Source organism: Chiloscyllium plagiosum, unplaced genomic scaffold (genome assembly GCF_037043375.1).
Source record: "Chiloscyllium plagiosum isolate Xiang-an unplaced genomic scaffold, Cpla_swu_hap1 HiC_scaffold_19, whole genome shotgun sequence".
In the NCBI taxonomy this organism is placed as follows: domain Eukaryota; kingdom Metazoa; phylum Chordata; class Chondrichthyes; order Orectolobiformes; family Hemiscylliidae; genus Chiloscyllium; species Chiloscyllium plagiosum.
Genome location: NW_028270157.1, coordinates 50,409,997 through 50,432,767, shown reverse-complemented (window position 1 = coordinate 50,432,767; position 22,771 = coordinate 50,409,997). Strand labels below are relative to the sequence as shown.

The 22,771-nt window shown below is 40.3% G+C and overlaps 1 protein-coding gene across 1 annotated transcript in view; it reads left to right on the top strand.

The window, feature by feature from the left end:
* The window catches only part of LOC122559576 (structural maintenance of chromosomes protein 1B-like), a 143,442-nt gene that overhangs the window by 22,922 nt on the left and 97,749 nt on the right, over positions 1 to 22,771 (top strand). The window contains exons 5-9 of the mRNA XM_043709282.2: positions 169 to 407; positions 9,563 to 9,821; positions 15,831 to 15,971; positions 19,590 to 19,672; positions 20,891 to 21,098. Coding sequence (XP_043565217.2) covers positions 169 to 407; positions 9,563 to 9,821; positions 15,831 to 15,971; positions 19,590 to 19,672; positions 20,891 to 21,098 — 930 coding nt within the window. The remainder of the gene's footprint in view (positions 1 to 168; positions 408 to 9,562; positions 9,822 to 15,830; positions 15,972 to 19,589; positions 19,673 to 20,890; positions 21,099 to 22,771) is intronic.

Genomic DNA, 22,771 nt, shown 5'->3' with positions numbered 1-22,771 from the left:
TATGATACCACGTTAGAATGTTTTGCTCTAATATGCTAAATATTTTGCTACTTTGCAAATATATTTAGAGCAGAGTGAACATCTGTTGAACATCCCATTTTATTTTTGATATTTTATGCATGAATACTCATAATAAACATTGCATTTTATTTATAATTGAACACTTAGGCAGATCGTTACCAAATGTTGATAGAGGAGCTAAAGGAAAGCAAGATTCAGTTGCACCTCTTCCTTTTATATTATAATGAGAAGTTTATAGAAAACTTTACCAATGATCTACAAGCAAGCAATAAAACTGTAAGTAGTCAGAAAGCAACACAAGCTGCAGCAGAAGAAGAAGTGAGAGCTAAGAAAAAGGAGTTGGGCAAACTCAGCAGAGAGCTGCAGCAAATCGAGAAGGAGATAAAGTAGGTTTACTGTTTGTTCTACCTTCCTGCAAAGAGAATATACTTTTAAATGTTGAGTTCCAAATCATATTACTGCTTAGATTTACAGAGAAAATAATTCTCATAATAAATCTCTTTTTTGTATGATAGCTAATTATCTGACATTAGCATGTGGTTTCTACAAATGTTATTGGATTTACTTTCGATAGGTCACTCTCTCCAGTTGAGATTCTTTATTTGTGGTTTTGTATCAGTTGCTGCCGTTAGAGAAGGAAAATCAAAGAGTGAGGAAATAGGGAATCTATCATCCCTGTCTCCAAACCTGACCTCTATATCCAGTCTTCATCTATTTCCCAAGCCACTATTCATTAGCCTTACTTTTGCCATTTCAAAGTTCTTGAGTCTTCCCTCCTGACCTACTAACCATCTGTTCTCAACTTTTGTGGAACTCCAAGTTCTTTATTAATCATCCAAAGAGATTGAGAAATCCCTGACATAGAGATGGAGAAATTGGATAAAGTGGTGTGTTCCAAAATAAATATTTTTTCCATCTGTTGCCATGATGTGCTTATCTTTATGTACCTTGTTTTCAAGTTGCAAATGGTTTAGTGTATTGATAGCTATTAGGTACCATGGACACTAGCTAATTACAGGGTGCAGCTCCCATCTATTTCAGTGCCAATTGTTTGAGACTGTCAATAAATGTTAATATTTTTGGGATGTTATTTTGTACAGGTTTCACCATAAATTTGCATGTCAGTTCTGATCCTTTGAAGGTGATTTTCTGCAGTCCGTGATAACTACAGAAGTTTCAAATTAGAAATGTTATTAATTATGTGGTCATGATAATTTAGTTGGAATGTTCTCAATTACAGCAAAATGTTTTGTGACAAGTTTTTTAAAAAAATTCTCCTTTTTCTTTCTTCAAAAATTCTATCATGTTTGGCAGCAGTTAATTGTGGGGAGTGGGGAAATGGATTATCTGGGACACATCAGTGTGAACACAGCAAAGAGCTGTGTTAAGGAAGCTGTGGTCACCATTTTTAAGAAATGGGAAATAAAGCTGAGCTGCTTAAACTGTTTCCATCATTGGTACTGAGATACATGCATTTGTGAGAAATTAATTTTGGGACTGTTAAGGAAAATGTGCTGCTGTTGTAGAGGAAATAGTGATGAACAAACAAAGCCCAGCTGAGGAATTTGTTTTTTTTATATTATATTGAGGAGGATCTTCTGACAATCCATCTGATGGTCAAGAGGAGGTCGGAGGGACACAGTGAGAATCTGTAGAGGAAAGAAGGTGTTCCCCAATTCATTTGGTTAACCTCTTTCTCCCCAGGATTCAACTACCTGCAATGACAGAGTGCCAGTGACGCTGTGATTGTGGCAGATCCAGACAGATGGTGCTAGATACTCATGCTCTGGTCCAAAATGACCCAGTGTCTCCTAGCCCTTTAATAGTTTTTACTTGCAGCCACCATGATAGATATTACCCTTAACCTTTAGTCATCTCAGTTGTTCCAAAGATCATCTGCAGAATTGGGTGATGTCTTGTAGCCAGCAACTCATCACACCATATAAGGTGTGTCACAGATGGCCAATTCTGAAGTGTGGGAAAATATATTCATTTTGGGGAAGATAAGCCAGTGCAGCCACAGAGGACATTGCATTTTGTTTCTATTGACAAATTGCCTAAGTCCACACAGTCATCACTAGTATTGATGTTGCCATCAAGGCATCAACAGAGCATGAAAATGGATTCCTGAACAGAGAAATCTTCCACTCACGAAATATCCTGCTGATGTATACCCACAGGGAGCACTTCATTTGCACTTCATTCCCAGGCAGCTTCCACGATTTCTTCTTTCTTTGGCTAACATCCAATCTCCAAGGGTATCTTTAGGCATAAATGTTATTCCTAAGCAGGTAGCTTCTGTCACTTGTCCAGCTCCCAGGAGGGTAGAGAGATGAGCTCCAATCAAATCCACATGCTAATACAAACCTGCAGTCTGAAACCATTGGTGTCATGAAGATGCCTTTCTGTTGGAATGACCAGTTTGGTGGTGCACTCCACTTTAAAACAACAGAGGAGACTTGCGTAGTGTTATTAATAGACAATAGGTGCAGGAGTAGGCCATTCTGCCCTTTGAGCCTGCACCATGATCATTATGATCATGGCTGATCATCTTCAGTCAGTATCCTGTTCCTGCCTTATCTCCAGAACCCTTGATTCCACTTTCCTTGAGAGCTCTATCCAACTCTTTCTTAAACGAATCCAGAGACTGGGCCTCCACTGCCTTCTGGGGCAGAGCATTCCACACACCTACCACTCTCTGGGTGAAGAAGTTTCTCCTCATCTCTGTCCTAAATGGCCTACCCCTTATTTTTAAGCTGTGTCCTCTGGTTCGGGACTCACCCATCAGCGGAAACATGTTTCCTGCCTCCAGAGTGTCCAATCCTTTAATAATCTTATACGTTCACTGTTTTGCACAACATAAATATATATAAAGAGCTGTTCAACTAAATGATGTGAAGACCTGAAACCTGAAATAGCACTCTTTCTTGAGGAGGACTAGAAGGTGGAGGGACATTCTTCAGAGGGATCCAGCACTCGTGTATTGTGGGAATACCGTTATGTGAATGGTACTAACTTCAGAGGAAGGATCACTAGACCATAAACGTTAACTCTGATTTCTTTCCACTGATGCAGCCAGACCTGCTGAGCCTTCCTAGCAATTTCTGTTTTGTTTCGGATTGGCAGCATTTGCAGTTCTTTCAGTTTTTATATGGTCATGGAAACCCCCTGCATATTGCTATGTACTGACTCCACCCACCTCTCAGCTGGAGAATCAGTGTCCAATGTCTTGAACACTACTTGGAGCACTGAGAATAGCAAGGATGCAGAAAATACTTAGATGAGGGATTTCAATGTCCACCATAAAGAGTGACTCAGCAAGAGTACTACTGATCGACCTGGTCAAGTTCTAAATGACATTGCTGCTATACTGAGTCTGTGGCAAGTGATGAAAAAACCAACAAGATTGAAAAACATACTTGATTACCAGTCTACTTGTCACAGCTGCATCTGTCTATGACAGTATTGGTAAGAGTGACCACCATTCAGTCCTTGTAAAGATGACCTTTGCCTTCAAATTGAGAATACCTTATATTGTGTTTTTTTCTGAACTCGTTCACAGGATGAGGGCATCGCTGGCTAGGCCATCATTTATTGTCCATTCCTAATTGCTCAGAGTGAAGTTACGAGTCAACCACATTGCTTGAGTCTGGAGGCACATGTAGGTCAGATCAGGTGGGATGGCAGGTTATTTTCCTGAAGGGTATTAGTGAACCAGATTTTTTTTTCAAACGATCAACAATGGCTTTATGGTTGCCATTAGATTCTTACTTCCAGAATTTGTATTCAAATTCTACTATCTACCATGGTGGGATTTGAATCTGGTTCCCCACAACATTACCAGAATCTCTGGATTAACAATGTCGTGATATTACTTTGCCTCCTCACTAGCGTGGCACTATTGTGGTGCTAAATGGGACTCCGTTCAACCTGATGTTGCAACTGAAATCTGGACATCTGTGAGGCACCATGAGCAGCAGAATCGTTTTCTTAACACAATCTGGTCTGACATGTCCCCCACTTTACCATTACCATCAAGCCAGTGGATCACTTACCTGGGAGCTGGGACAACATTGGAACCAGTGGGCGAGGTGCAGGAAAGTGAGTTCTTTAAAAGTTTACTTATTCTGAACCAGCAGAAAAACTACAGAATGATGTCAGAAGATAGCAGCGAGCTGATTGGCTGATAAGGGAACTCCGCTGAAGAAGTAATTATTTTACCAAGTGCAAAATTATTTAGGGATAAAGTTGGCTGATAAGAGTAGGACATATAAGGAAGACTAAGGAAGTTTTAAATCATAGCAGGCAAGGGCAGCTGAGAAGAATGTGTGTCCTGTCACATATGAAGAGAAATGGGGTCTACTGGCATCCAGAATAACTATGTTTGCAGGAAGTGCTCCCAAATGCACAAAGCTGAGCTCCTGGTTTTCGTGCTTGAGTTGCAACTGGAGACACTGGCACATTTGTGAGGCTAAGACATACGTGGATAATACATTTAAAGAGGTGGTCACACCACAACTAAAGAGACTGAACAAAAGAAGGGAATGGGTGACAAAAGAGAAACATGTAGGTAGTACAAGAATTCCTGTGGTTGTGCTCACATATCAGTTTTCCATACTGGAAGCTAAGGAGTGCACTGTCACCTCAAGGGAGTGCAGTCAGAGCCAGGCTTCTGATATCTTCGGCATCCTGACTGTATAGGAGGGGAGGAAGAGGAAAGCAGACGGATAATGATAGAGGATTCATAAGTATGGGGAATAGACAGGCATTTCTGTGGCTGCAGACGTAATTCCAGGATGGTGTGTTACACCCCTAGTCCCAGGCTCAGGAATGCCACTGTGCAGCTAGAGGACACCCTGGATATAGGTATGAGGTTTTGCATCAAGAGTTCAGAAGGCTAGACAATTGATGAAGAAACAGGACCTCAAATATTGTAATCTCAAGATTGCTCCTGGTGCCACAGCTAGCAAACACAGAAATAGGAGAATAAAGCACTTGAATGTGTGACTCAACAGTTGATGCAAGAGGAGGGTCTTAGATTCCTGTATCACTGGGAGAGTCTCTGGGAGAGACTGGATAAACTCTAGTTGTTTCCTATGGAGTAGAGAAGACTGAGAGGAGACCATTAGAGGTGTGTATGAGGGGCATGGACAGGCTGAATAAAAAGCAATTGTACCCCCTTAGTTGAAAAGTCACTAATAGGAGGCATAATTTTGAAGTGAAATGCAGGAGGTTTGGAGCTTTTTCACCTAAAAAGTGGTGGGATTGTGAAGTAATAGTCAAGGCTATGGGCTTGATGCAGGAAAGTGGGACTAATGTAGGTAGTACTTTGTTCTTGGCAGTACAGACTCTGGGCTGAAGGGCCTCTTCTGTACTGGATAATATTATGATTCGAGGAGTGCATGCCAGCTAAATATGAGGTGTCAACCTGGTGAAGACACAAAACAATACCACTTGAATGCCAAATAGCATAAGCATTAAAGTGAGTGACAAAGCTAAGTGATTCTGTATCCAATGGATCAGATCTAATCTCTGCAGGCTTGTTGCATCTAGTCATGAATGATGGTGAATGATTAAATAACTCAATGGAGGGGGAGCCCAGTGCATCGATGCAAAAGGTAGAACCAAAGCATTTGCAACAGTCTTCAGCCAGAAGTGTCTAGTGGATGATCCATTTCAGCCTCTTCCAGAGGTTCCCCACCACTGCCATTCTTCAGTTAGTTCAGTTCATTTTATGTGATATCAATAAATGACTGAAGGCACCAGAGACTGAAAGGTTATGGCCTCAGATGACATTCCAGCAATAGTTTCGTAAACGTGCTTCAGAACGTGCTGCATCCCTAGCCAAGCTGTTCAGTATAGCTACAACATTAGCATCTGCCTGCCTGTGGAGAATTGCTCAGGTATGTCCTGTACACAAAAAACCAGGACAACATGCCTCCCCAATTACCACTCCATCAGTCTGCTCTCAATTAACAATAAAGTGATAGAATGTGTCATCAATAGTGCTATCAAGAAGCATTTGCTTAGCAATAAATCTCTCATTGACACCAGTTTGGATTCCGCCATGGCCACTCAGCTTCTGATCTCAGTACAACCTTGGTTTGAACATGGGCAAAAATTTGAAATCTAGAGGTGAGTTGAAAGTGACTTTCTTTGAAATAAAGGTTGCATTTGACCAAGTGTGGTATTGAGTGCTGGCAAATCTAGAGTTTTTGGGAATCCGGGAAAGTGCTTTGAGCTGATTGTGCCAGGTATGACTTCAAAGGAAGATGGCTGTGGTTGTCGGAAGTCAATAATCTTAGTTCCAGGATATCTGTGCAGGAGATCTTTACGATAGTATCCTTCTCTAGCTGCTTCATCAATGGACCTTCTACTCACCATTGGGTCAGCAGTGGAGATGTTCGCTGATGAATTTACAAATTTTAGCAACACTTGCTATTCCCTCAGATACTGAAGCAGTCACTGTTGCAAGACCTGGATGATGTCCTGGCTTGGGGTGACAAATGACATCCCTGATGAATCTTCTACTCCTGAAATGCTACTTGACCTGCTGTGCTTTTCCAGTGCCGCACTTTTCGATTCTGACTCTCCAGCATCTTCAGTGTTCACTTTCTCCTCGTTGCTGAAAACCTTACTGCGAAGCCTCTTCCAAGGATGCCCACGTTGAAGAAGCTCCCCCTCCTCCCTCAACAATTTTCTGTCCCACTGCACCCCCAGGTCATCTCCTCTGCCCTGAAGCTCTTCAACCACATCTTGAAGCAGACTCACTACGACAGCCCCGTCTCCATCCTCAGCACTTGCCGATGTAACCAACGTATCTCCCATGGACTTCAGACTACAATCAGACCACTGGAAGTTGAACCTGATCGGGACAACCAATACCTACAGCAAATCCAAAGCCTCCAGAAACGGATCTCCCTATGGATCCATAACTCCATGCAGCAGCCATACATCGCCACCTACTCTCTCTGCAGTCAGCCCTGCCCCACTTTCCCAGCTTTGAAAAGAACCTCTGCTGTTCATAATCTCCTCTAAGTTACCTCCAAACCTGGGAATTCTCAACCAGTCCAGACTCTTCCCCTGGTCCTCTCCGGAACTGGTTGGACATCATTATCATTTTGTACCGCTACATCCATCACCAATGCCGCAAACAATGACATTACTCCCACAGAATCCACTGCCTATGTTACTTCCATGCCTGCTGCTGAGCACACAGTGGTCACTGTGGACCATACCACCTCCGCCAGCGTTACCAGAACCACTGCCTCCGCTGATGCCTCTGAAATCACCGTCCACACAAACACTACCGAAGCCCCCACTAATGCCACCCGGCACATCATGTCCGAACCTGTGTTGTCGCCACTGCAGTTACTTCCGCCCCTGTTGACGTCACTCACCGGAACACTGCTGATGACTTTGCCGCCGTCATTACCAACAATACTGCCCCCACACATTCTGCTGATAGCACAGCTTCCGTGAACACTGCCAAGGACATCACTTCTGTCTCCGCGGTTGCCGCCAAACACGCTACTTTTTCCCGTCTCTGTGAACGCCACGGCTGACGTCACTTACCCGAGCATTGCCTCCATAGCCGCTGCCTCCAAGGACACCGCTTCAGTGAACGCCATCAAGAGTGCCACTTCCACCCTTGCTGTTACCACTGAACACACCACGTCTGCCCCGTGACTGCCATCGTTCATATCACTTCCTCCCATGATGTCATTTACAATGTCACCAATGATCACATGACTGCCCCAACACCCAACTCCAGCTCTATACCATGCCCCTGCTCTTCTGGCTGTTCACTATCCCCCTCAATTGCCCCCTCACTGAGGATGAATTATCTGTTCTCAGTAAGGGTCTTACCTTCATCCCACTACCTCCCGGGTCAACAAATTCCACACATGTTGCAATATTGAACTTTTCTTCCGCCGCGCATACCTGACAAAGGGGTTATGCCAGAAATGTTGACACTCTTGCTTCTCGGATGCTGCCTGACCTGCTGTGCTTTTCCAGTACCACACTCCTCGACTCCGACTCTCCAGCATGTACAATCCTCACTTTCTCTGCGAGGTGACAAGTGGCAAGTAACATTCATGTCAAAGAAAATTAAGGTTTTTTTTTAATTGATATATTCTGATTCAGAATATTACACTGTGCTTTTTGAATCAACTGTTAGCGTAATTGATTCTCTAAATGCTGAACCCCATTTCAGGTTTATTAAATTTATGTTCTGTGTGCTGGAAAATAATGTATTGAACACTCCCAGTACCAAATGGATATTACAATTAAGTAATTGTTTTGTACAAACATTTTGTTTGTCAATGGCTGTCAAGCTCTGAATACCATACTATAGTGTACAGTGGACTTTGTTCTGCCAGTGTAGAACCTATGGTTATTTTCATTGTTAGCCACCATTTGTTATGCTGAAAATAGGCTACTAACAGCATAAAACATATCACTGCACTTCCTACATATGTTTCTCAACTTTTTACTGAATTAGTTTGCAGGTTTCTAGATCAAGTTTCCTTATTTGAGGATTTATTTTGTTTTCTATCCTTTGATAAGTAAAATCCATAAATTCTAGCATGATAATCCCAATTTTAAGATTCTGCCAGGCATCATACAGATGTGGGCTAGGCATATAACCCATCTGAGGCATGAAATCTCTCCAGCATGGCCTGATGTACATCGACAAACTCACCCGTTTGATAAACTAGGAAGTAGTAAATGGCCTGTTTAATAATATCATGCAGTCGGAAATTTTCAGTGGAGAGACTGAAGGAATGGCCAAGCTCCTAAAGGAAGGTGGAGCTCAGGACGGTTTTATGATTCAGGCTAAGAGATTATAGGTGCAAGGTGCGTAAAGTTTCTTTGCGGTCCAGAGCAGCAGTTCCACAAAGAAATAATCACACAACACCAGGTTATAGTCCAACAGGTTTAATTGGAAGCACACTAGCTTTCGGAGCAACACTCCTTCACACTGGCATCTCCAAATCACAAAGAAATAGTTATTTTCTTTAAGAAAACATAAGTTACCTTTCCAGGCCTCTTCTGAATTCTGCTTCTTTCTGTTGTGTTCCCTTTGTAGACCTCTTGTTAAAATAGTATTGAGTTGTAATGATGTCCTTGAGTTGGATCTGCATAGTAAAAGAAAGATGCCACTGTATTTTGCTTGGTGCTCTTTACCTGTTCAAACAGCAATTTGACACTTTAGCCCCTGAGGGAAGCAGAATCTGTGTGTGTAAGCCATGAGCACTTTCCACTAGGCAAGGAAAATTTACCCTCACATCATATCCTAGTACTATATGAAGACTGTTCATTAAGAATTCATAATTTTTGCGATCTTGTATGTTTGACTAATGTTTAGTTTGCTATTCATATTTCCCTGTATAAGACTTAATCTAGGGTATGGTATAGAGTCCTTCCACTGCACTAACATTGCAAAATCATATGACCAATTAAAATTCATCTTATTTTGTAGATGAAATTGATGAATTAGTAAATTTATTGAATTTTATTGTGAATACATTACCAGAGTTCATGACTTTATTCTGAATGAGAAACGACCCAGCTATATAAAAGCCAAGGAGAACACACGACATTACACGAAAAAGCTGGAAATAGCTAAGAAATCTCTGAAAAGCTGTGAGAAACAATACAGCATCCACCAGCAAGCAGTGAAGGAACTGGAGTTCGAGCTGGAAGATGTGAATAAAGTATGGAAAGCATTTGAGGAAAAAGCACAAGCAGAAATCAGCAGCAGAGGTCATGGCATAGAACTGGAGGAAAGCCAGGTAATAAAACCAATTGCTATTTGTTTCACTTTTCTGTTCTTATTTATTTTTGTCATCTTGTGACATCTTCAATTTTGTGTCATTACTTCAACTTCTTTAATCAAACAAAATGATCAAACAAAAATACTTTTGACAGTATTATAGTACTTAGACATTAACCTGCAGGCTCTGATGAATTTTCTGGGGTTAAAGGAAGGTTGGTGATGTGCCTAAAGCAGTGCTTTTGTGCACCTTCTGCCCAACATGTTGAAAAAATTGAGTGGCTTCTGTAGTATTCTTGGGGTTACATGCAATGAACATAGATATTTCCCAGAGACACCCTTTGCAAAAGGTTTGTGTAGTGATTGTAACAAGGTAAGCCACCTGGACCTCATAGAATGTGAGTTCCTTGATTCGTCCAGATTAGTAGCTCCAGCCCTGACTGACAGATAAAATAGAGAGTATCAGAGACAATGGCATTCTGATAGCTGATTCCAAATGAGACAGTATTAAAGTAAATACTGTTCATTTGTAAATGCAGGGTGACTTAGTGACAGGATACTGGTGCCTTGGAGTTATTTCAGATGGCACTTATATAGATGAGTACTTTTCAGGCTCCCAGTCACAATCTTAGCTTGGTCCCTCAGTAAATTCACAAGTTATGTTCAGCAGGCACATCATCCAGCAGCTCAGCTGGTAAATAAGAGGTTGGAATATGGAAACTCCCTGATGCTGGAGGTTTTTAGCTTTGGTGCTGACTTTGCAGAACAAATGGAGTCAACAAGGCGGATGACAGGAGTGTGGTGAAATATTGTCCAATTGCCCCAGTGAGTGCACCCGCAACAACTTTGATAACATTCTGGACAAAGCAATTGGCTTGATTAGTGGTCTATCCACCAGCTTGGTATTCATTCTCTCAACCACCTCTGCACAGTAGCAAGACCGTAAGCCAGCTACAAGATACACAGCAGTAACTCGCCAAGCATATTCCTAAAAGGGCAACAGCAGCAGGCATATGGGAACATTTGTGAAAGTGTAATTTTGTACATAGAGTACGTTCAAAGAAAGGCTTGATTAGGTTTGGACAAAAGTACAGAAGCGGATCCTGTAATTTTTTAAAGGAGTCATTAATATTGGGAGATAGGGTGAATTGGTTTTATTAAAGATTGTTGTGGATTGTCTCAGCTGATATGGTGCTATTTGTTACAACAGTTGAGAAGTGAGCAGGAGTTTTCCAAATAGGTTGTATGGATAGGCCTGAATTCTCCTTACTAAGGCAAAGGACTTGAATTTAAGCTCTTACAGAATATTAACCAGATAGTAAGCAACCTGAAGGAAGAGTGAATGCGTAACTATAATAGTGTTGAATTAATACAGTGTGGCGCAGGAATGTACTCTCTTGTCTGTACCTGCAAGATATTTTTTACATTCCTTGGAGGAGTACTCTCCAGACTCATAATTTCAATGTTTATACTTCATATAAAATGTTCAGTTTTTCTATTCTTGTGAATAACTTCACACTGCCTCACATTATATTCTATCTGTCGCCTTGTTGCCTACTTAGTTAATGTTTCTACCACTTTGGAGCATCTTTGAAACCTCCTGACATTCGCACCTTGTTCTATACCTTTAGTGAACTTAGATACATGATTTTTGGTTTCTTTGTCTAAACTGTTACTGTAGTTTGTAGCACTCCACTAGTCACAGCCTGTCAGCTTGAAAATTCCAATTTACCCTTTGACTTTCTCTTTGTTGTTAACCAGTCTTCTATTCATGCTAACATTATTGCTTTCAACTGCAAACTGCAATGACACAAGTGGGTATTTGGGTTTATAGCTCTGGTTAGCTCCCCATGGGTGCAGAGTATCCTTAACTAAAATTGCAAAGCAGTGAGGTTTATACTGACTGGAGAAACAAGACGTGGTGTGCAGAAATAAAAATAGAAAGCAATGGAAAAACTCAGCAGGACAGCAGCATCTGTAGAGAGATAAACTGAATTAATGCTTCAGGTACTACTTTTGTATTCATTCAAAGATGTATGTTTTGCTGCATTGGCCTGCATTTATGGTCCATCCCTAGTTATCCTCAGAAGGTGGTGAAGAGCTGCCTTTTTGTACCACTGCAGTCCATTTGGTGAAGGGACACACAGTGGTATCAGAGAGGGAATTCCAGAATTTTGACCCAGTGACAGTGACGGAACAGCGATATGCTTCCAAGTCAGGATGGTGATTGGTTGGAGGGGAACTTACAGATGGTTTTCCCATGTATCTAATATGTTGCCTTGTCCTTCTAGATAGTTTGGGTTTGGAAGATCCTTTCAAAGGAATCTTTGTGAATTTCTGCAGTACATCTTAGAGATGGTATGGTACACGTTCCTGCTACTCTGCATCAGTGGTAGAGGGAGTGACTGTTTCAGGACACAGTCCCAATAAAGTGAATTCCATTATCCTGTATGGTATTCTTGAACATTGTTTGAGCTGCACTCACCCAGTATTCCATCATACTCCTGACTTGTGCTTATAAACGGTGGACAGGTTTTTGGAAAACAGGAGGTGAGCTACTCACTGCAAGATTGCTATCCTCTGATCTGCATTTGTAGGCACAATAATTAAATGGTTAATTCAATTCAGTTTCTGGTCAATTGTAACTTTCAGGATATTGATGATGGGGAATTCAGTGACACTCATGCAACTGAATATCAAGAGTGAAGGTTAGAGTGTTTGGAGATGATCATTGCATGGCATGCCTGTTACTTGTCACTAGATATCATCCAAGTCTTGCTGCATTTGGATATGGACTGCTTCAGTATCTGGAGTAGTGGATGGTGTTGAACATTGTGCAATCATCAGCAAACATCCCCAATTCTGACATAACAATGGAAGGAATATCATTGATGGAGCAGCTATAAATGGTTGGGCCTAGGACACTACCCAAAGAACTCCTTCACAGATTACCTAGGCAGAGATGACTGACTACCAATAACCATAACCACTCTTCTTTCTGTGCGGCATGCCTGCAAGTAGGAGATTCCCACTGTTTCTAATTTTGGCAAATGTCCTTGACACACAGCACATCGAGCTGAAGACTGTTGCAAATTCTTCAGTCTTGTCTTTTGCACTGATGTTCTGGTCTCCCCCCATCATTTGTGGAACTTTCTCCTCCAGTGAGTTGTTTAATTGTTCACCACTATTCACGATTGAATATGGTAGGACTGCAGAGCTTAGATCTGATTTGCGGGTTGTGGAATCCTGCAGCTCAATGTAATACTTGTTGCTTTTGTTATTTAACGTGCAAGTAATCTTGTGTTGTGGCTCCACTGGTTAACTTATTATTAAGGTATATCTGGTGCTGCTTTTGGCATGACTTCTTAACAGTCTTCATTGAACCATGTTTGATCCCCTGGTTTGATGGTAATGATAGAGTTGAGAATATGTTGCACCATGAAGTTGAAGATTGTGTTTGAGTTCAGTTCTGCTGCTACTGTTGATATCCCAAAGCACCTCAACTGAGTTGCTAGACTTGTTCTGAACTTACCTCATGTAGCACTGTGGTAGTGTTATAAAACGCAATACAGGGTATCCTTAATATTGCCTCCACAATGAGGCAGGATTGTCTCCTGCAATATGGCAGACAGACAAGTGAAGTGAGAGATCAAATATGTTTTTCCTTCTTGTTGGTTCCTTCAACACCTGCTTTAGATCCAGTATAACAGCTATATCCTTTAGGATTTGACTAGCTCCGTGACTGGTGGTGCTGCCAAGCCACTTTTGCTGATAGTTATTGAAGTTGCATACCAGTGTACATTTTGCACCTTTGCCACACTCAGTGCTTTTTCCCAGTAGTGTTCAACATGGAGGAGTAATGAATCAGCTGGAGGAGGACAGTATGTGTAAAACAGCAGGAGTTTCCTTACCCATATTTAACCTGATGCCCTGAGATAACATGAGGTCCAGAGTCAATATTAAACTCTATTCTGACTGAATACTTCTACTAGATACTGTCCAACTAGTAGAACAGGACATATCCAAGAATAGATATGCTGTTAGCTGGAATATTTTAAGGTACAATGTTGTGAGTATGATTGTGTCAGACTGTTGCTTGACTAATCAGTGAGACAACTTTTCCAGTTTAGGCTCTGGACTCCAGGTGTTTGTAAGAAGGATTTGCAGAATTCACAGGATTGAGTTTAGCAATGTTTTTTCTGGTGCAGACGTCAATGCAAAATGGTCTTTTCTTTCCTTTTTCCTGAGAAGTTTTAGTGTGAGAACCAACTGAGTAGCTTGCTAGGCCATTTCAGAAGACAGTTAAGAGTCATTGCTGTGGGTTTGGATACACAGGTAGGCCAGACCAGATAAGAATGGCAGATTTCCTTCTTTTAAGGAGATTAGTAAATCAGATGACTTTTTACGACAATCAATGATGATCTCCTGATCGTTAGACTTGTAATTCCAGATCATATTTTTCATTCCAATTCCGTAATCTTGCCGTTGAATTTGAACTCTGGTCCACAGAACATCACCTGGTTCTTCTGTATTACTAACTCAGAGACAATGCCACTATGCAGTCACCTCCTTGACATGACTCTCTTTAGAAGACTACTCTTTTCAGAGTATGGAGATCATCAGGTAGATCCAAGGAAGAAGAGGAAGATAAGGCAGAAGAACAAGGAAATGCAATGCAACGCCAACATCTCACATTGCATCCTAGGCTGCCTTTATTGCAAGTTTTGCTTAGAATCCACCAATGAACAAATCGAGCATTCATGAAAGATCTGGCACGAACAAATGTCATTAATACAAAGCCACATTTTGATAGTTCAATGTCAGTTAATTTCTGTTCATTCATCGTCATACCACTGAAAAGCCAGCTACGAAGAAGAGGCAAGACACAAAGAGATGCAAAGAATAATAATTATGTGGCTAACAATATAAAACAGAAATGTAACATTCTAGTAATGTGTAACACATCTTTGAGGATACACTTGTGTAACTACAAACTTTATAATTCCATTTCTCAGTACTTTTATGTTTTGAAAGTTTTGTGTTGTCAAATGGAGGTAGTGGCATTTTGCATCAACCCTGCTGTTGTTACTGAGATGGAACCCAATTAACAGTTCACCAAAGATTGCTGCAAATGCACCTAACGGAGGCTGACTCAGCACTCGGATTCACTCCTTTTACATCATTTAACTGCACTTTTCTGCTAGCAATGAGCTGAAGAGCATTTTGCAGTGGATCACTGTGGTGCTGCAGAGCCAAACCTAGGATATCATGCATGCTTCTTTAAGCAGTATTTCCAGTTTCCAAATTACAGTTGAAGACCTCTTATGCATTTCTGGGATGACTTCATTTGATAATGCTTGTAGACAATTGCTCTCTCTGTAGATAAAGCAATTGTTGCATCGGCCAGCAGCTTGAGATCGATGCTTCTAACTTCTGTGAAAGCATGCACAATGAAACTGAATCACCTGGAATGTCTCTCACATGAAATTCAAAGTCAGAAGTCACATGACGCCAGATTATGTCCCAACAGGTTTATTTGAAATCTCAAGCTTTCAGAGTGCACCCCCTTCGTTGGGTGCAATACCTGCAATTGATGTCACTGCATCTAATGAAGGGGGTGTGCTCCGAAGCTTTTGCGATTTCAAATAAACCTATTGAACTGTAACCTGGTGTTGAGTGACTCTGACTTTGTCCACAGTCCAACACTGGCACCTCCACATTATGAAATTCAAGCGAATGTTTCTTGATAAATGCACATGTTTTGTAATAGTGAGTAAGATTAGAAAACAGTTATTTTCAGTCCAGTGAACATTTTGGGGTTTTATTTGTATTTTCTTATCTTTAAGCATGGTTGTACTTGATAAGAAAGAACCTTGTAAACGTTGAAAACAAAATAATTGCCATCCAGAATTCTTGAATTGATAGCGTTAAATGGTAGAAAACAGATTATTCCCTAACATAAAATCATCTATTACTGTAAATATATATTTGCTTACTTACTAAGTTTGCTTTTTATCTGATTACATAGATTCAACAATATAAAGAACTGAAGCAATTGGTGAGAAAACAAGTGTCCTCATTGGCCCAAATGTTGGAGAAACTGCGACGTGAGCAAAAGACTGATCGGGACAAGCTGGAACTGAATCAAAGAAATTATAAAGATATGGAAGTAATCATATAAAACTGGTGTATAAAAGAAATATCAGCTAATTTTAATACTTAAATGCATAAAGTATTCAATGCAGCAAACTAATCACCAAATGACAATAGGATTTATAGTTCAATAAGATTTATAGGTTTAGTACAAATTTGTCAAAATGTTCTCTTTCATTTATTCTAAATTGTGTTTCACTTCTGCCTCCTAACTTTCTCATTTTGAAAAAATTGCCTTAGGTTTTCATTTCCCTTCTGTTGCAATTTTTGTGACTTTGAACTTCTACATAATAGTAGTAGCCATAATAGTAGAAAAACTAAAACAGGCATTTTCTTCTTGATGAGACTTTATTTTATCTGCCGTACAAAGAGAATAAAAAATAACTTGAAAGAATTTCATGTGCCAATTTAAAATTGCAGCTGACCTAAATTCTGTCCCTTTTTAGTATCCAAAACCTGCGTGCAACAGAAGTTGAGGGGTTACCTGATTTAGGTCTACAAAGTTACTAAAGGTATAGACAGGGGACTCAAATACTAGGGGTCAGAAATTCAAAGTGAGAGGGGAAAAGTTTCGGAGAGATATGTGTAGAAAGTTCTTTACGCAGAGGGTGGTGGGTGTCTGGAACGCATTGCCAGTAGAGGTGGGCATGATAGCGTCATTTAAGATGTACCTAGAAAGATATATGAACGGTCAGGTCGCAAAAGGATACAAACTCTTAGACAATAGATGACAGGGTTAGATAGAGGATCTGGATTGCTGCAGGATTGGAGGGCCAAAGGCCAAATTCCTGTGCTGTAATTTTCTTTGTTCTTCGTACCTCAGTCGCATAGATAGATAAGGGAAGCATGGCAGCTCAGTGGTTAGCACTGCTCCCTCACAGCACCGGGGTCCCAGGTTTGATTCCAGCTTGGGCAACTGTCTGTATGGAGTTTGCACATTATCCCCGTGTTTGCGTGGGTCTCCTCTGGGTGCCCTGGTTTCCTCCCACAGTCCAGAGGTGTGCAGGTTAGGTGGCTTGGCCATGCTAAATTGCCCATACTATCCAGGAATATGTCGACTTGGTGGATTAGCCATGGGCAGTGCAGGGTTACAGGATTAGGGTAGGGGGTAGATTTGGGAGGGATACTCTTCGGAGGGTTGATGTGAATTTGATGGGCTGAATAGCCTGCTTCCATCCTGTAGGGATTCTATCAGTAGTGAAGATGCAGCCAACTCCTCTGTCTATACCGCAGGGATAGTCCAGTGCACTATTTGACGCAAATTCAAAACAATGTATAGAAGTAAGACACAAGTTTAGTTTTAAAATGGGCATTGAATTATATAGCTGTGTCCTTGTTCAGTTAATCTCTGAACATGTTTCATTAAAAAAAATCACCAAACTTCCCAAAATGCCTAAGAGTCTTCCAGAATGAGGTATGAATCTCTCAAATATTGTTACGCAGAGTCTGGGAGTTATTTGCAATTTAAATTTTCCATCTCTGCTGTAGTGACATCAGTGCTGCGACTTGAGACTGACAAATATGTCAGGAACAAACAGGTCAGAGTTCAGGGGCAGCTTAGGAATCAGGATCGCCTCAGATATGACGAATTAAGGATCAGTGGAAGGGGGGGGGGAGCAATCAACCAAATTTAACCAGAAGATTTCCTCTATCAATCTATCCCCTGTAACCTTTGACTCCCTTGTCCATGAGAAGTCAGCGTAAGGTCAAGAGATGCAGATAACAAGGGGGATTATGGGAAGTTGAAGAGGCTTGAGGATTGTGAAATTGGAACTCATGCTGAAGGCAGAGGAGGAAACTGGGAAATGGATTTGATGTGAGGATTTTTATCATTGGGGAGCAACTAGAGTTAAGCAAAACATGGATAAATTACATGGAGACTGAGGAATCTAATTCGAAGAACCAAGAAAAGAAGAAGAATCTCAAATTCAGCTATCAGACTATGTGATGCTGCACTACAAACGTTGATTCTCCTCCTTGGATGCTGCCTGACCGGCTGTGTTTTTCCAGCACCACTCTGTTCAACAAGTATCCGATCTGGTGTTATGCCTTGTAGATGGTGAACAGGCTTTGGAGAATCAGGAGATGAGTCACACGCCACAGAAAGCCTCACACTGCTCTTGAAGTTGCAAGATTTGTAAGTCTGCCAGTTCAGTTTTTGGTCAATGGTAACGCCCAGGTTGTTGATAATGGGGAATTTAGTATTGATGGTGCCATTGAGCGCTGAGGGGAAATGGTTAGATTCTCTCTTTTTGGGAGACAATCTGACACTTTTGTGACTGGATGTTTTCCAAGACTTGGACATGACACTGGCTGCTTCAGTAACTGAGTTGCACTGGTGCTGAATATTTGTTAAATTATCAACGAACATCCGTTTCTGAATGGAAGGTCATTACTGGGATGATTACTTAAGGATGTCCTGCAGCGATGTCCCAGGATTGGTTCTCAATGACCAAAACAGTCTTTGTGCCAGTATGATTTTAACCAATGAAGAATTTCTGTTGACTCCAGTTTACTAGAGCACCTTGATGCCACACTTGATCAGATGCTGCTGTGATGACAAGGGCAGTTGCTGTCACCTCACCTTTGAAATTTAGCTTGTTTGCATCTATTAAGAGAGAATAGGATAATTGTGTAAAACAAAGAAAAATATGATAGGTCATGTCGTCTCTTGTCTTGTAATGCTGCATGATTTTATACTGAGGGGTTAGCCTTGACTCAATGGTAAAAGGCAGTCGCCATAGTCCTACTAGACTGTGTAGGGAAGCTCTCTTATTAGAGAGACAACTGGGGTTGGTTTAACCTGAGGGTCACCACACCACAGGCAAACATGGTAACCTCAGCCAGTGCAGGAATTGAACATATGCTGTTGGGGTCACTCTGCATTTGCAAACCTCGCTGGTAGTACTCTTACATCAAGTTATGGGTTCAAGCCACTCTCCAAAACAGTAGTTTAGAATGGTACTGAGGGAGTACTAGACTGTATGAGGCGCAGTATTTCAGTTGATACATTAAACCAAGCTGATCTTTGGTAGGGATGATAACTCACAGTACTATTTAGAGATTAGGGAACATTAAATTCATTGTTGACTGTGACACCTTGCTGTATGCAACCTGATTGTTTCATTTTCTACATTATACAAGTTACACTTCAAAAGTAGTTGGCTCTCAAGTATTTGAAGAGTCCCAAATTTGAAAATGATAAACGATAAATTTGGTTTCTACGTAAACTGTTTACATCGAAAATAATTGGTTGCAATTTCAAACTTTAATGCTTGGAAAGCCACTACTACATTGTGTCAGTTATGTTTGAGATTAGTGAGGGAGAAAAATAATTTTAATTTGGAGAGTAAAAAGTACAATTGACCACAATTTATCACTTTTAAAATTCAGAACTGGTCTCTGAAGCTGTGTAGGACCCAGGAAATGGGTTAGGCAGGGAAGTGGAGCTAGGCGACAAATAGATCAGCCATGATCTTATTGAATGAGGAAGCAGGCTCGGAGGACCAAATGCCCTACTCCTTACTCTTACTCTTGAGTTCATTTATATAATTAATTTCATTTTGCCAAGCAATTTTTTAAATCAAAATTAATTTAATATTCATGTTAATTACTTTTTAAAAAATATTTTCAGATACGAATTAAGCACACAGAACTGGAAATAGAAGATTATAACAAAAGAACAGAAAAGCTGCAAGAATATATTGATGCCTGCAAGTAAGTCTTCAGCCAGAAGAGATACAACTCTTATATATTTGAGCAGTTGGATATTTTATGATTTTTGTTTATCAAGTTAGCTCAAAGATTTATGGAAATTCTAGTTGATTGATTTATGTAATGTAAATTATAACAATTCTGATACTTCAGTGTTATTTTTTTCAGTAAAAAAATGTTGATCTCCAATAATTTGAATTAATCAGCATAAAGGAAAGGTGGAATGTTTGGTGCTAAGAAAAATCTGAATTATCAGATGCTTTGATTTCAAAGGAATAAACTATATAAGATAGTTATTGACAATAGCCTAAACTGACTCCAAATGAATCTCATAACATAACCTAAAAAAGGGAGAAAAAATAAATTATTCAAGTGTTTACCTGCACACCAGATTGAACCCATGGGATTTACTGAATGTATTGCAGTGCACATCAAATTAAAAATGCAACTAAGGAAAATTTGAAAAAGTTTCATTATTTACACTCATTGGTTTTACCCCTGCAGTATTATATGAGCTTTATTTAGAATGTAATGATTTCTACTCCTCTACACACTCTGAATAGCGTTATTTGCTACTTAAGTAGTTAAACAGCAGTCATGCTTTTCTTTTCTCTGTTGGGACTTTTATTTTCAATGTAACATCATGATCATTATTGCATGCACAATGAGATGAGTACTGAGCCAGTACCAAATTATGCTGTAAGTTATGTATTAGCATTTTGCTGAGCTCTTAAAGACTGTGCACACTACACTTGAGAATACAAGCAGGAAGCAGTTCAGGCATTTGAACCTCCACACGTATTGTGCACTAGATTCAATGAAACTTTGATTTTCGCGTACAGGAGGACAGATCCTTCTAAGTGTGCATGGAGCAAATAAACCGCACTTGATATAGTATTTATCACAAATAGGCCATTGGTCCTTTTAGTTAGTGCTTGCTTTTAAATAATGCATTGCAGTTTTAATTGCATCTGTTTATCACTCACGTTCCTACAGTTGTTGGTAGAGGAAGGTAGGGATTTTGTTTGCAGCTTTTTAAAGTTCTGTGTGACTTCCACACCTGTTTAACCAACATACAACGTATGCTGATTTACAAGGAGTTACAGGTATCTCGAGGTTTGCTGATATTAGAATAAGACAAAGTCATTGGATGCTTTAGACAGGCCACCGTGGCCACACATTGTAAGATCAGTCATCCACTTTTAACTGTTTTCAAAACAGGGCTTCACTTACTGAGCAGAAACAACGTGAAGAAGAATTGATTAATGAAATAGAGAATGCTAAGCTACGTATAGGTGAAGTCAGTGAAAAGCTAAATGAGGTGGCTGGTGAGTTGCAGAATGCAGGGATTGATCACCGTGAAGGGCACAGGCAGCAGAAAAAAGCTGAGATCTTTGAGAGTTTGAAGCGCATGTACCCGGATTCAGTGGTATGTATAAATTCATACATGAACAATACATAATTATGCTTGAGTATGCATTAGTTGGATGATCTCATATGTTTTGAGTTAGATGTTTTATTTTCCCCTGTTTGAGTAAACAAAATTAGTCATATTTCTTTGATCTTTGGATCAGGATGTGACAAAGCTTTTTTTTCTCTGTAATTCGGATATCCAGGTTTCATGCTCGGATTGCTTTGTCTTGAAAAGTAGATGTCAGAATTTCACCATAATAAATTAACTTCAGTAAATTAAAAAAAAACGTGGCAAGGCCAGCATTTATTGTCCATCACTAATTGTTCTTGAGAAGGTATTGATGAGCTGCTTGTGGAACTACTAGATACCAGAATTGCCAGTTATTTCGGAATTTTCTAGGATTTTGACCCAGGGATCATGAAAGAGGGCCAATGTATCATCTTTTCAGAATGTTGCATAACCTGGGGGAGATTTGTGTGATGTTTTCATGTACTTATTATTCTTGTCTTAGAAATTCTACTCTTCTAACTTTAAATGTATTATGGTGGAGTTGGTAGAGTTGATGATTTTTTAAAAAAGGGCAGCACTGGTTAGCACTGCTGCTTTTCGGCACCGGGTCTTGGGTTCGATTCCATCTCGGCTGGCCGTCTGTGTGCAGTTTGCATGTTCTCCCTTTGTCTATGTGGTTTTCCTCCAGATGCTGCATGTTTCTGTGACAGTGTAAAGATGTGCAGGCTACGTGAATTGACCACGCTAAATTGTTTTGCCATGTCCAGGGAGGTAGAGGTGAGCTGGGTTAGCCGTGGTAAATGCAGGGTTATGGAGATAGGGTGGGGGTCTGGGCAGGATGCTCTTTGGAGGGTTGGTACAAATCAATCGGCCGAATGGCCTTTTTCTACACTCTAGAGATTCTATGAAAATGTTCTATCAAAGAAGCCTTAGTGGGTTGCTGCGGTGCATCTATGGATCTGTTGAGTGTCTTCGTAGAACTCTTTTCAGCCTGCATGCTCTATCAATGACCCCCTTCACAAATTGTGTGAACCAAGTCATTTTCATGGTTGTAGTAGATCATGAGTGCTTCAGCAATGCTAGACCTGATTTGGCTATGTTGCTTCCTGCGTCTCAGCCAATTTTAGATCCAGATGGTATTTTTCCTTGGATCCCAATGGCTTTTAACATTCTAACCAATATGTTTTTGTGGGACTTCTTCAAACATTTGCTAAATTCTGTGTAGAATACATCAAATTTGCTACCCTCATTGACCTTCCTTGTTACTTTCTTAAAAATGCAATCAAGTTAGTCCGACATAATCTCTTAAAATAAAGTAATCTTTTATTTTGACAAATACATGCTATCTGTCCGTGTTTATTCTTTGATCTTCTAAATGATAATTTATTCTGTCCAAAATCTTTTCCAATAATTTTCCCTCATCTGAGGATGACCATCTGTAATTACTTGGGCTAGCTCTTCCTTTTTGAAATATTAATAGTTCTCCAATGTGATACTTGTAGCCAAAGAGAATTGGAAAATTATATTTTGTCCTTTGCTTTTTCCTGTGACAATTTCATTTGAGTCTGATGATTATTCAATTTCAAGGATGCTAAACATCTAGATATTTCCTCCCTCAATATTTCTTTCCCATTAAATATTTAATTCCTTACTTTGTGAAATATATACAAAGTATTCAT